Genomic DNA, 15,650 nt, shown 5'->3' on the forward strand with positions numbered 1-15,650 from the left:
CTTTAAGAACCTGCTATTGCTTTGGTGTTTTTCCATCTTCTGAGCCACAATGAATTGCAACATGTGCAGTGATCATCCAGAGACTGATTCAGTTGTAGACTAGTGAACATTTGCATCCAGACTCGTGATTCTCTTCGCCGAAAGGCCGACATTAAATTAATGAACTAGAGATCTCAATGTGATGTAAATACATATTTGATCCTTATTTGCAGTGACGTTTCATCACATCTTGGTGATTCCCTTGTTAAACTGAATCAATAAAAGCTATTGACTTAAAGCAAATGTTTTTATGGTTGAAATTCAGTTCAGATTCATCTCCACAAGCATGAAAATATCACATATTGCACAGAATTCAACTACATTTATGTACATTGGTCTAATTACGCAGACGCTTTCACTTCGCCGCCTCCTCCGCCTTTTTCTTTTTCATTTGTTTTCGCTTCATCAGTTTCTTTTTCAGCTGCTTCTGTTTCTGTCTCTGAATTGTCTCCTGGATTCTCTCTTTAAACTTTTTCTTCTGACTCTTGATCTTCTCGAGCTCTGCCTTCCTCTTGGCCTCCAGGTCTGGATCCTGAAACAGTGCATTGATCACAAATCAGCATCAGGACTCTGGTTTCTGATCACACTGAAGGAAACATTTAAGGTTAAAGCTGAAGTATGATGAAGAAATTACAGTATGTTTCTGCTCAAACCTGACACTAAATCACAGGTTCAAACATATGGCCTGCAGGCAAAAACCAGCCCCCTAAAGGGTCCAATCTGTGAATTTGTGAAATGATCTCAACTGGGTCAGACCAGTAAAATACTATTATAATAACCTATAAATAATTACAAATTTTCTCTTATAGTGTAAAATTACCAAACTATCCTTTCAAAAAAATGTGAATAACCTGAACAAATATGAACAACCTGAAATATCTTAGGAGAAATAAGTGCAATTTTACCAATATTTTGCCTATTAGTAAATGTTTTGCGTGATCTGTAAGTTTTAATGCACATGTGTATGACGGCATATTAGGGAAGAAAGTAAGAAAATCAAAACTGAAGTTCATAAGAAAAACACTTGTCACTGAGAATAAAGTCAGAAAATATCGAGATAAAACCTGCCATTTTATGAAAAAGTTGAATATAAGAAGTCAATTTTATGAGAATGAAGCTAATAGACTGAGAATAATGTCATATTTAAAGAATAAAGCCATAATATTACGAGACTTAACATCGTACCCACTCATCACATAATGGAGGAACTTGGAACATTTTGTGAGGTTATATTTTCATTTGGGGTTTACGCTGGTGCATTACCTGATTCGTTCGGTCTAACAGAAGTGAAAGCGCTTCACTTGTTGCGTTCGCTGTAACTGGAAACTCATCAGCAAGGCTTAAGGTTTACAATTTCTAAATTATGACTTATCGCACTATTGCAAATTTATTTTCAAAATATTACGACTTTAATCCCATAAAAGCACAATGTTATTTTTGTTAAATTGAGGGGGTTTTTTAAACTATGATTTCATTCTCAAACTATTACAGCTTTATTCTCGTAGTGACTAGTGTTTTTATTTTTCCTATCTGGCCGTAATTCGCCGTCGCTCATGTGTAAACGGAGGCATAATATTGTAAAAATTGCACTTATTTTTCTTAAATAACTTCAGATTGTTCACGTCACTCACATTTTCTAAAGGATAGTTTGTAGATGTAAATGTTTTCGTATTGTCATTTAACTTTTTTCACTCTAAAACGAAGAGAAAAGTTTGGAGTTGACGTTATTTATAGATTATTATGCTATTACTTTACCGGTCTGGCCCATTTCAGGGGCTGTGTGGCCTCAGAACTAAAATGACTTTGACACCCCTGCACGAAATGAAGCAGAGGGAACAATTTAAGGCCATAATTTAGTCAAGTTTTCCGGCTGAAAGCTGTAATTTAGTTCTAGGAAAAAAAAAAGAGCATTGTCAAATGTGCAGTGCGGCAGAAACATGAATATATTCAGCTAAAAAATAACTTGCCTTTCCTTCCAGGATCATCTGTTTCCTCTTGTTGATTTCTTTTTTCTCATCAAAGTCTGTTGACTCGAGTTTCTGCAGTGAAGTAGAGATAATCATCAAAACACTGAATCACACACAATCATCTGAGCATATGGAGTAAACAGATACTGAAGTAAAAAGCAGATTAGATGATGAACAATGAGATGTCCGTACTATTTCACACTCCCGTCTGGTCACGTTGACCTGGGTGAGGATTTTGTGAACTTCTTTTTCCACCACAGGATATTCCTTCAGCTTCGTCTCTGTTGGAAACAAATATTTTACTTGAGACTTTGCGACACTGACCTTTTTGTAAAAATTGAGATTCAGATACTATGACGGTGTATTAGGGCCACATAAGAAAATAAAAACAGTTGTCACCATGAAAATAAAATCGTAAAATATCAACATAAAACTCGTAATTTTATGAGAAAGTCAAATACAAAGAGTCATAATTTTATGAGAATAAAATCTTAATATTTCAATAATAAAGTTGAAGTTAAAAACAAATTAGAAATGTATGAAAATAATGTACTTTTATGAGACAAAAGCTGTAATATATTGAAAATAAATTCACAATAGTACGATTAAACTGTCATTTTATAAATTTTAAGCCTTGTTGATGACAGAGTTTCCGGTTACAGCGAACGCACCAAGCGAAGCAGCAACTGTCACTTCTGTTGGAGCGGACGACTAATGCTAACGTGTTGACGGTGGGCGGGGCTAATAGGCTCAGTATTTGGCCTTTGTGCATAAACCCCAAATGAAAGTAGATCCTCAAAATATTCCAAGTTCATTATGTGACTGTTACTGTAAATTATATTTTTCCCACCTGTTTTTAAATTACGATGTTATTCTCGTAATATTATGGCTGTATTCTCGATATATGATGACTTTAATGTCATAAAAGTACAACACTACTTTTGTTAAATTCAGTTTTTTGTTTAAACTACAACATTATTCTCAAAATATTATGACTGTATTCTCCTAAAATTATGCCTTGTTGTATTTGACTTTATTTTCATAAAGTTGCAAGTTTTATCTCGGTACTTTACGACTTTATTCTCATAGTGCAAAGTGTTCTTATTTTCTTATGAGGCCTTAATACGTCATCTTAAGATACTGGTTGACACAAGCGGAGGGGAACATGTTTGAAGTGTTCTGCACCTTGTACAAGAAATCAGTTCAACTCTGAACGATGGGAATCGAAGTGTTGGAGTAAATAAATACATTTTCCTAAATTCTAGGAGTCATGAATTTTTGCCAGTATAGCTGTGAAATGGGCATTAAATTCTGTTCTAAGTTGTTTTAAAAGTCTTAAATTTAACTTGTAGAAACCTGGAGGAACTCTGGTGTGAAATAATTCACCTTCTGGCTGTTCCAAATGGTGCAGGACCAACACTCTGCACATTCAGTGAAAAGTAACCAGTGAGGAAACTAACTCCAGGCTGCAGGTTGAACATTTAGAGCGCAGGCGTCAAACGTGTGGCCCAGGGGCCAAATCTGGCCCGCCAAAGGGTCCAGTCTGGCCCGTGGGATAAATTTGAGAAATGCAAAAATTACACTAAGATATTAACAATCCCTTTAGTTCAGGTTCCACATTCAGACCAATTCAATCTCCAGTGGGCAGGACCAGTCAAATACTCTCATAATAACATAGAAATAATGACAACTCCAAATTTTTCTTTGTAAATGTAAATATCGTCATGTATTTACACTAAAACAAAGTATAATTTTGCAAAAAAAAAATGTGAATAACCTGAACAAATATAAACATGAAACCTGAAAGAGAAGTAAGTACAATTTTAAGAATATTCTGCCTGTTATTAAACATTTATACATTTTGTGTGTTTGTACATCCACTGTATCTGTAAGTTATAATGGACATGTGGAAATGACAAACTGAGGCAGAATATTCTTAAAATTACACTTATTTTTTTAGTTTGTTCATGTTATTCACATCTTTTGAAAGGATAGTTTGTAGATGTAAATCTTTTCATAATGTAAATTTACTTTTTTCACTCTGAAACACAGAAAAGTTTGGAGTTGACATTATTTATATATTATGATGTTATATTGTTATATATGTTCTGTTATTTTGCTGGTTGGGCCCACTTCAGATCAAATTTAGCTGAATGTGGCCCCTGAACTAAAATGAGTTTGACACCCCTGATTTCGAGAAACAGACTTTAAAAGTATAAAGTGTTAAAATCGGATCTGAAGCTGTTCGATTGGTTTAAGACTCTATATTTATCCAAGTCCAGACACTGTGGGACATATTTACTAAAAGAAAAATTCAGCCAAGTTAGTCTATCGTCAGTGTCCAAAATGAATATCCAAGTATATTTCAACAAATAATGAGTGAAAATTGGATATGAAGTATCAAATAATTAAAAAAAAAATGCAGTAAAATATGAGAATGCTCAGAGGTAGAAGATGTTTGATTAAAAACAATTTGATGGAAAATGTTTTCTTTTCTGTTTTAGTCACATGATACACAGGACTAAGTACTGGATTGCAGAACCACTGGTTTTTTTTTGTTTGTTTTTTTAACTTACTATTTATCGGACACACAGACATTCAACATACAGTCATAAGACTTAAAGTGTAAATACTCAAAAGACAACAGGCTGAAGTATCACATCAGATAAATACATACCAACAAATTTACACACAGACAAAATGAAAACAAAATGAAACAAAGCAGAAACAAAACAAAAATAAGACAAAACAAAAACCACAACCATTGTTTTTGATGGTCTAATAGTTTTTTCCGTGACTGTACATACCATGCTTTAAAAAATATGAATAACATGAACAACCACAAACAACCTGACCTTTCATAAGCAAAATAAGTGCAATTTCAACAATATTATGATCATCTTATGATTTACATGTGCATTAGGTCAGTGGGTATTTCAGGTTGTTCATATTTATTCAACTTATTCACATATTTTTGTGAAAGGATACTTTGTAAATGTAAATATTTTCTTTTTTACACTAAGACAAAAAGAAACATTAGGAGTGTTCATTATTTATAGGTTATCATACTATTATTGTACTGGTCTGACCCACTTGAGACCACACTGGGCTGTGGCTCCTGAGCTAAAATGACTCTGACATCCTGGATTGTTATTAACATCAATATTTTTGCATTTCTCCAAATCATCCCACGGTTGAATCGAACCCATTGGTAGACCGGTTTTGGCCTGCGGGCCACATGTTTGACACCCTCGCTCTAGTGTTTTTACAAGTCTGTAACTTACGGATCTGCTCCTCGATGCTGTGGACCAGGTGGATGTCGTACTGCGTCACCAGTGTGATGGAAACCCCGTTCCTCCCTGGACAAAAACACATACAGTTGCGGAAAAAATTATTACACCATCAAAAGTCATCAAAAACAACGGTTATGCAATCTGGTCCTAACTCCTGTGTGTATCATGTGACTAAAACAGACAGAAAAGAAAACATGGAAAGTCTAAAACACTGTTTTTGTCAGTACAATGACAGATACTGATGGAAGAACCGAAGTGATTTTGGTTATTATCAAGAAAACATGTGAAATGGATAGGTATCAGCTCTGAAATTAAACTACTATGAGCTATTTTTGTTGTTCTCATTATATTTGTCCAAACAAATGGACCTTTAGTTGGACCAGGCATTAAAATGAACAAGAAACTGAAGAAAACAAGGGGTGGTCTAATAATTTTTTTCTGTGACTGTACTTGTCATGAAACTATTCGAAGTAAAGCCCTCCATGGGTCACAGGAAGGGGATTGTGGGTACTTCTGGACATTCAGAGACATTATGGACTTTGCGGTACCTGCTCTGGCGGTTCTACCGACTCTGTGGATGTAGGTCTTTGGCAGCCCGGGGGTGTTGTGGTTAATGACAACCTGGACTGTAGGAATGTCTAAACCCCTGTAAGTGAGAAACAGGAAGGAAAAGGTTAAAACTCAGAACATGTATGATATGAAAAATGAAAAGATGACAGTCATATAGGAACTACACTATATGGACAAAAGTATGTGGACATCTTGAATTCAGGTGTTTCTTTTCTAACAGGGGTCTGGGATACAAAACAATAATGACTAATGTTTAGTAACAATATAGTTTTATATTGGGATAAATATCATTGCATTGGTTAGTTTGGTTTAAATTATCTTTGTTTCCAAAATGCCTCACAGATGGTTTTGACTTAATTTCTCTCAACATTGATTTTTTTTTTTTTTTATCCACGACTATGATTTTAAATGTTCTACCTCTGAATTTCTTAAATATTTTTCATGCTGTGACTGTAAATAATAATTTTCTACCACAACTAACCATCTACTTTCTTCATATCTCACTGAGGAAGACAATTTTCCCATTAAACTTTAAAGAAATATTGATGATTTTATCTCAAATCCTCATGAACAGGACATCTTACACCAGTAGACATGATGTGTCCCAATACTTTTGTCCATATAGTTTATAAACATCAATATTTCTTTAAAGTTTAATGGGAGATTTTTCTTCCTCAGTGAGATGTGAAGAAAGTAGATGGTAGTAGAAGATTATTATTTACAGTCAGAGCAGGAAAAGTATTTTACAAATTTAGAGGTAGAATATTTAAAATTATAGTCATGAATGAAAAAACAAAATCAATGTTGAGAGAAATTATGTAAAAACCATCTGAGGGATTTTAGAGGCAAAGATAACACTTAAAACCAAACTAACCAATGCAATGATATTTATCCTATAATATAAAACTCTATTCTGACATTAGTCATTCTTGTTTTGTATCCCAGACCTCTGTTAGAAAAGAAACACCTGAATTCAATGTGTCCACATACTTTTGTCCATATAGTGTCAATCAATGTCTGGAATGGAACACGACCTTTAAGACTCATTTAGCTTTTAACTTTGGTAAAAATCAGCTGATAAAGGTCGGAGTTTCTCACCTGGCAGCCACGTCTGTCGCAATCAGGATTTTGTAGACGCTGGCCTTGAACTTGGCGAGGTTTGCAAATCTTTGTTTCTACGGAAGATAAAGAGCAGCCGTTTATTCTTCTGTTTAATCCACTTTAATCCCATCAATTGACAGATTCTATTTAATCACATGATCGTCTCTGTTTCTGTCACTGCTCCGTTAATGAGGCCAGTGTGATGACCTCTGCCAGAAGGTATTGTGATCGCTTTGCTTTGTGTGCGTTTGTTTGTTTGTTAGCAAGATAACTCAAAAAGTTACGGACGGATTTTCATGAAATTTTCAGGAAATGTTGATACTGGCACAAGGAAGAAATGATTAAATTTTGGTGGTGATCGGGGGGAGGTGGGGCAGATCTGTCTTGGTGGAGGTCTGCGCTCTTCGAGTGCTTTTCTTGTTTTTACATCTAGAAGTGACTTCATGAGGAGCTCTGGGTCTGGTGATAAAAACACACACTGGAGGAAAAATGGTGCAGAAAAAGCAAAGTCACACGGTTTAGTTTGAAATGGTCATTGTTCCTCCAGCAGCTGCTTCTACAGATGATCTTCACATGTGAACGCTCTTTTATTGGGTTTATTTTCTATCGCTAGTGATACAGGGTTGCTGCAGGTATCAGCAAATCTAATTTAATGCTTTTTAATGCCACTTTATTTTTTTTATTTTTCAACTTTTATTTATTTAGCGCTAGACAACTATTGTGACAGGGGTAACAAAAACAAACAAACAAATCTAATTTAATGCTTTTTAATGCCACTTTAAACCAATTTAATGCCTACATCCAATTGCAGATACAGTTTTATTTATAGTTTTATGTGGGTTTACTGTCCACAGGCTTTAATCAGGTTCTGAACAGTTCCTCCTCCAGTCACTTCTGCTGAAACTTGTATTTTCTAATTTTTCCAACATTTGCTAATATTCCCTCCACTCTTTCGCCACAGCATGAACACACTCACCGCACGTTGCATTCCAAGCATCTGGTGTTGTGACTTCATGTATCAGCCATAAACAAGAGTCAATTAAAGGGTTCCAGCTGTCAATCATCACACTAAACTGCAAAATTATTAAATGTTTATATAATCAAGATAAATCATGAATAACAATGTGTTTTTTTCATCAAGTGTATTTAATTTTTTAATGCCTCTGGACAAAGAATTTAATGCTTCTTAATGCCATTTAAGGCTTTCATTTTCACAAAATCTATTTAATGACTTTTAATGCTTTTTAATGACCCGCAGAAACCCTGTAATAAACTCTATGATCAGAAACAGGAAAAGCCTTTAACTTGCTCTCAGATGCTGCTCAGTCGTGTCTCGCTCACCTGTTTCATCATCGAATGCAGCGAAATCGTAGGGAAGTTAAACTCCCGAAGCATCATGGTGAGGATTTGACAGTTCCTGTGAACGACAGAATTCAGATGATCACGATCAGGAACATTTAACTCCACAAATAACTGTGATTAACCATTACACTGTCTTTTTCCACTCATTTTTTCTTTGCTACTGTTACTATGTTCAGTTTTTACTACAACCGCTGCTGCTGACAAACAATTATGTCGTACTCGGAGAAATGTTCGTCAAAAGTCTTGACCTTATATGTGCAAATGTTGTGACGTAACTAGTTACAAATGCAACAAATTAAGCAGGAATTAAAACAGGTTGTAGAAATCCACTCAATTTTTGCCAAAATGAATATAAAGATAGTTTTGCAGAACCTGGAGGGTTCAAATTCAAACTGTATGAACTACACTGGTCTACAAGGAAAATGCTCCCAGAATAAAAGTAATGAAATTTTACCACATGAGAGTCACTGATAAAAAAAATCAAGTCAAAAATGCTGGTTGGCTGAACTTTCCAAGATACAGCCTCGGGTCAAAATGTGAAATTCAAGAATTAACGAGAGAATGGGTTTGACTTAAAAGGAATATTTGTCTCAGAGCTCAAAGATCTACTTCAAAACACTGTCTGCACATTAGAATACATTCACTTTACACTTTACAAATGTACATAAACCAATATATATGTGTAATAACACTTAGTCATATACCTTGAAAACATCAGCAAACCAGCACTTTTGTCATTTATTTTCCAATTAATCTTATTAAAATACGTAACATTTAGCACATTTAATGTCTGAAGCAAATCATTTCTAAAAATTGTAGACCAGTGCTATTAGAGTCCAAATACACAAATAAATGAACCAAAGACTAATAAAAGTAGGTTTAGATAAATATGACCATTTTAAAAAATAGTGACAGACCAAGACAAGAACACATTTAATCTACGAAATACACAGATTAACTTTTGTTAAACCCAAGGGAAAAGTGATATGTCCTCCAGAAAAGAAAGAAGACTAATACAATTCAAACAAATTATAGGTGAATTACGTCCAGTGTGTCTGCCTTTGACTTCAGGTGTTTTTCAGTCTGATGGAGTGGAATGAAGGTTGTTTCCACCTCCACGGGGGGGGGGGGGGGGGGGGGTCACTTACTTGCATGTGTTGGTGAAGATGATGATGGACCAGTCGTGATGCTCGTCTGTGAACGTCTGGATCAGGTGGACCAGGTAGGCATCCTTCACCTTCTCTGGCGTCAGGATGTACCTCTGATCCAGTTCCTCCACCGTTCTGGTCCTACAGCAGCCAAAGGACAAATGAGGTCAGAGGTCATGGTACAGAACATGAACACACACTCTGTCCAAGGTCAGACGATCACAGCTGGCCTCAAATCAGCTGAAGTATTTCAACCATATTAAACACAAGTGGAAGCAGGTAGAATAAAGTGATTAATATGTTCTTTGAGTCAGGGTTGACATTCCTGTTCCTGTTACATCCTAGACCCTCCCTCATATTCACAGTGGTTTGATCAGGACTGAAAAACTGATTTGACACAGATATGTTTGTCTGAAAGAGGGAAAAACTTCAGCAAATCTGAATCAGATTAAGATTCAAAGATTTTTTTTTGATTGTCAGTTCACTCGATGCACAGGACAGACAGAGAATTTAGATACTGCTTCTGTCTCACCTTGTTAAATGCCGTGCATTTTTAAAAAGAGGTAAAAATAAAGTAATAAGTGGTATAAAGAATAAACTAGAATAGAATATAATTAGTAGAATATAAAATGTAAAATGTTCTTTACTTTTTTTGTTACAGCTGAATGGAGGTAGAATAAGTTCTGCAAACACACATAACAATATCCTCCTCTGCAGATAAAGTTGAACCCATCTCATTAAACTTAATCCTCCAGGATCTCATTAGACAAACACTGGCAGGAACTCACTCTGACTTGCTCTCCCAGAAGAAAGGTTTGTTCATGGCGATGTTCTTCAGCTCCTGCAGGGTGTCGGTGAGGGTGGCGCTGAACAGCAGCGTCTGCCTCTTGGCCGGTAAAACCCCCAGAATCACCTCCAGATCTTTGGTGAAGTCGGTGCAGCCCTGTTCCAGCAGCCGGTCGGCCTCGTCCAAGATCTGACGAACACAAGACGAGGAAGATTTACAGAATGAAAATTTACCGTTGAATAGAAGGAAATACATCAGTGAGACAAAAGTCATACAGGACATTTCCTCCCAGCTGTTCTGAAATGGTACAGACTGCATTCATGTTATGTTTCGTGAATATTATTTATTTTATTTAACCTTTATTTGACCAGGTTGGTCCCATTGAGATGGGTGATCTCTTTTTCAAGGGAGACCTGGCAGCGATCCAGCCACATAATTACAGTTTTACAATAATAAAAGCATTTGCAAACACAAAAAAACAAAAAACAAACATAAAATCAGTCAAAACATTTACACTGGAAAAAATCTAAATATTACCAATTGTATTTTTTTCATTTCTAGTCAAAATATCTCATCACACTTAAAATAAGACATAATCACCCAAAGAGTAACTTTTCAGTGAGATGTAAGAACTTATTTTTAGATAACAGATCTAGAAAATCTTACTTCAAGAAATCTTACCAAGATAATTTTCACTTGTTCCATTGGCAGATTTTTTTGCTCGAATTTAACAAAAAAAAAAAAAAATTCTTGAATTAAGCAAAAAAAATCTTTCTACATTTCTGATCATTTTGTTTATTTTTCACTAACTTTTCTTCATTTCATTGATATTTTTTGTTTTTTTGGTATGTTTTCCTTGTAATTTATGATAAATAAACCAAAAATGAACAAAAATATCACAAATTTGAAGAAAAAATTAGGAACATATTAACATTTTCTTAATATATGATAATTTTGTAAATTTTTGGCTGGTTTGTTTTCAAATTTATGACAAATGATCCAAAACTGAACTAAATTTTCTTAAAATATATGAGAATTATGTTCAATTTTGGCCTATTTCTCTTATATAAAAAATGCTTTTATCTCTGTATCTTCAATTTCCTGCTCTAACGTTCAGTCAATGAACCATCTGAACATCATCCTCACCAGGAACTGGATCCTGCTCAAGCTGAAGGTTTTGGAGCCGCGGATGTGATCGGCGAGGCGGCCCGGCGTCGCCACAACCACATGTGGTTGGTTGGAAAGTTCCAGAGCCTGAGCCACCATGTCTGTTAGAAACACAACAGAGGCAGAGTCAGAGGACGAGAAGAGAAGGATGAACAGTAGGAGATGCCTTCCATCGTCTACGTGCACAAAAAATACTCTACTTTATGACCTTATCCCAGAAAACGACAAAATTCATAATAAACAGTTTATATACCTATTGGAAATCTAAACTCCACTAAAACTCCTGCAGACCATGTTTTTTTTCCAGAGTTTTTTAGTAGTAGCAGAATTCTTGAATTCTATGGATGAATCAGCTTTAATGATGTTCATAAAACAGAATGAGGCCTGTTAAACGTTACCCATTCCACCGACGACGATGCAGTCCCGCAGACCCAGAGGCTTCCCCAGGACCCGAAACTGTTCTGCAATCTGATAGGCCAGCTCCCTGCGTGACATCACACAGTCAGTTAATACTGAGGCGTTAAAACCTGCTCACTGTCTCTACATTTAACTGATCAACTAAAGTAAACCCAAAGCCCATCAGAAAACCTTAAATGAACGGAACGTTCTGTCTCTTTAAAAATATTTGCAGATTAATCGTCACAGTTCTGACCTGGTTGGAGTCAGGACCAAACAAAAGATTCCATAAGGATCCTCCGACAGCTTCTGTAGAACCGGAAGCACAAATGCCGCCGTCTTCCCACTTCCAGTCTTGGCACAGCCCATGCAGTCCCGACCTGGAAGAGAAAACACAAAACCAACCAGGTGAACTTCAGCTTTTGACTTTTCAGTAATTGCATTCCTATATTTTAAATTATTTTACACACTCTTTCATTATGATTGTCTTTTTTTAACATTTCTATTTTCAAATATTTTTGTACTTATTTTTATTTCCCTCTGGTTCTTGATTTCGATTAATTTTTCCCTGCTCATAGAGACAAAACCATTGATGAAAACTCTATTATCTAAAAGCTTTTAGCTCTGTGGACTTTAAGTGAATGTTACTTTAGAGATGTAGAAATCTTTTGTGGTAAATAATTTCATTCACAGAGACAGCAAAAAAAAAAATTCTGATGAACAATGATGCAACACAAGGTAAAATAATATAGAATCACAGGTTAAAATAAATATAGTTTAAGTTTTCCCAAAGTTTGGGAAGTCTCCTGAATCACTCTAGTTTGTGGTTGGACAAGAAAGAATGAATCATGTTGTAAATCATAAATTAGCAAAGTTTTTTTTTATAATACTGTATAACTACGACACATCTAAAAACAAGTAAAACTAAAATGTCAAATCTGTAGCAATTCGTCTCTGTTATTGTTGTTATTTTCAGCAGCAGGACAAAGAAATGGACTAAAGTTTCTGATTTTTCTAAAAGATGACCACATCACACCAGTTCTGAGGTCTTTACACTGGTTTCCTGTCTCTCAGTGGATAGACTTTAAAATGCTTGTGTTAGTTTATAATCAATCAATCAATCGATTAATTAATCAATGAATCAAAGTTTATTTATAAAGCACTTCACAACAATATGAAGAAGACCAAAGTGCTTTACATCAAAAGCATGATGAAATTATAAGATAGAAACAGTTTAGGCAAATACCATAAATTTGCATAAAACAACACAACACACAGTGACATAGTTACCTCCGCCAAGGAGGTTATGTTTTTGCCAGGGTTTGTTTGTTTGTTTGTCTGTCCGTTAGTGTGCAACATAACTCAAAAAGTTATGGACAGATTTGGATGAAATTTTCAGGGTTTGTTGGAAATGGGATAAGGAAGAAATGATTAAATTTTGGTGGTGATCGGGGGTGGGGGGGGCCACTGATCAGCCTTGGCGGAGGTCTGCGCTCTCCGAGTGCTTCTAGTTTATAAAGCTGTGAATGGTTCAGGGCCCAAATACATCAGTGACCTCCTTTTACTGTATAAGTACCATCCAGACCGCTCAGATCCTCTGGTACAGGTTTGATCTCTGTCCCCAGAGTCAGAACCAAACGGGGTGAAGCAGCTTTTAGTTTTTATGCTCCACACATCTGGAACAAACTACCAGAAAACAGAAAACTGCAGGTTATCAAGATTAAAGACTCATTTGTTTACAGCTATCTTTGATTAGAGTTTTTTTTTGTTTGTTTGTTTTGGGGTTTTTTTGTCAGTTCTAATACCTGCACTGCAACTCACAATTTCAACTGTTTTGACTGATTTAACATTAAATTCTTAACTTTAATCAAAACAATTTTTAGCTTTTGTTTTAACTGTCTCTTATTCTTGTTTTAATTTCTTTATTTATTTTAATCTTTTCTGCACTTTTCTCTTGTTCAATGTTTTATTTTGCTATTGCCTATGATTTAAATGTAATTGTGTATGTTTCTATGCCTTTGTAAAACACTTCGAATTGCTTTGCGTATGAATGATGCCTTACCAAACAAAAGGACAAAACAAACACAACTGTTCTGCTTTTATCTCCATTAGTGTAAAGTGATGCTTTGAGTTATATAATCAGATCTTTTCGACGCAGATTTTCACGACAACTGTTTCTTAAGCTTCTCATATATACTTACATTACTTTACAGCCGGCTCACATGTTATTATTGTATTTATTTGGTGTTTTTTCTTACCTTGGAGGATTGCTGGCATGCAGTTTTCCTGAACAGGAGTTGGTTTGCTGATGCCCAGTTGTTTACACTGTTTAATTAACCAGTCCGACAAACCGAGAGACGAAAACTCACTCATTTTCATCCAACTCACTTATAAATGCCTAATAAATACTTATAAGCACGTTATAAACCTCTTTATATCCCTAAACACATTCTCTCTTCACTCTAATGCTCAGTTAAACATCCTCGTGTGTAACAACAACGGTCGCTGCGTGATGACGTCACCGAGTTCTTCTCTTGTCTATTTTTTTTTGGTAGATAAAGAGGCGCGGCTTCCCCCTGTCGGTCAGATGGAGGAGTAGCAGGAGACTTACAGTGTAAATTACTGCAAAAGAACACATGTAAAATGCTTGTACTAGTTGAGTTAAAATACTCTCTTTTATTGAACTTTAGACGTGTACTTCTCTACATCTCAGAGGAAAATAAACACTTTTCTCTGGAAGCTCAAACATATCTTCAATAATAAAACCTTAGATACAGTGAAAATTAAACAACAGTGAAATAAAAGCCCTAAAATTAACCATCATGTACAAATAAAATAAGAAAAAAATAAAACCACAAACATTTAAACCACAGTCAAAGAAGTGATGTTAAGATATTGATTTAGAAAGGCAGAATTTACTTTAATTGAAAATAAAGCTGAAAGAATAGAGACAAAATAAGTACAATATGAACAAAGTAATAAACAAAATATGCAAAAATATCAGTCTAATCAACAAAATGCAAAAACATTTATAAATATGATAAAGAATGAACAAAATAATGAACACAATGAGCAAAAAAATTAACAAACTAATGAACAGAATCAGAATCCTCATAACAACATAACAATCCATGTGACTGAGGTTTTATATCAGAGTAATGTATAAATACTACAATAAATACTACAAATCTACAGAGTTACAGCAGATGTTCATTTAATATATATTAAGTTTATTTTTTCTGCAGAGGAGTCTGATGTCTGTCATTACCTGATCTACACCAGAAACATTATTTGTATATCTGTAAAGATACTACTTCCTGTCAACAGTTTCAGTCATTTCTAAATAAAATTATATTATAGATTTAATACAATTCAGTTTTTCTACCACTGTTGGTGAAATATAAGATTCTATGGATTTCTTATTGAATAAATACATGATTTCTTGTTTTCTATAGACAGTCTGAAATATTGTGCAAAAGAAATAGAAAATTAGCTACTTTTTCCTTTATTAATTAAATAGAAAACCACAGGTCTGCCCTTCTGTTTGTGCCCCATGGACCTTAATGTGGGAGAGAAAAAAGTCATGCAATTGAAGGCAAACTCTTCATTTGAATTATGCACCATTTACACATATGTTTGTCAGTTTCAAAGATAATTTTCCAACTGAAGAAATAAGTGTTTGTATTGTCAGACGTCAGCAAATGGAACTGCAATTTCATTTAGTTCATTTAAAGTCAATATTTGACATTTTCTTTGACTGAGAAGGAATTAATTTATGAGAATAAAATATTATATAAATGTGATGTTTTTGGTGTGTAAG

General features: G+C 34.9%; 1 protein-coding gene across 1 annotated transcript; it reads right to left on the reverse strand.

Moving 5' to 3' along the window:
* Nucleotides 1-27: 27 nt before the first annotated feature.
* Nucleotides 28-14,341, reverse strand: ddx49 (DEAD (Asp-Glu-Ala-Asp) box polypeptide 49). The gene is made up of 13 exons (XM_030131787.1): nt 14,089-14,341; nt 12,087-12,210; nt 11,833-11,918; nt 11,414-11,535; nt 10,269-10,456; nt 9,481-9,621; nt 8,312-8,387; nt 6,968-7,044; nt 5,848-5,945; nt 5,291-5,365; nt 2,199-2,287; nt 2,007-2,078; nt 28-571 (listed from the first exon to the last, which is right to left on the reverse strand). The coding sequence occupies exons 1-13, from the start codon at nt 14,207-14,209 to the stop codon at nt 395-397; spliced, it is 1,446 nt and encodes a 481-aa protein (XP_029987647.1). The 5' UTR covers nt 14,210-14,341; the 3' UTR covers nt 28-394.
* Between the last annotated feature and the right edge of the window lie 1,309 nt (nt 14,342-15,650).

This window comes from Sphaeramia orbicularis, chromosome 4 (genome assembly GCF_902148855.1).
Source record: "Sphaeramia orbicularis chromosome 4, fSphaOr1.1, whole genome shotgun sequence".
Lineage (NCBI taxonomy): Eukaryota > Metazoa > Chordata > Actinopteri > Kurtiformes > Apogonidae > Sphaeramia > Sphaeramia orbicularis.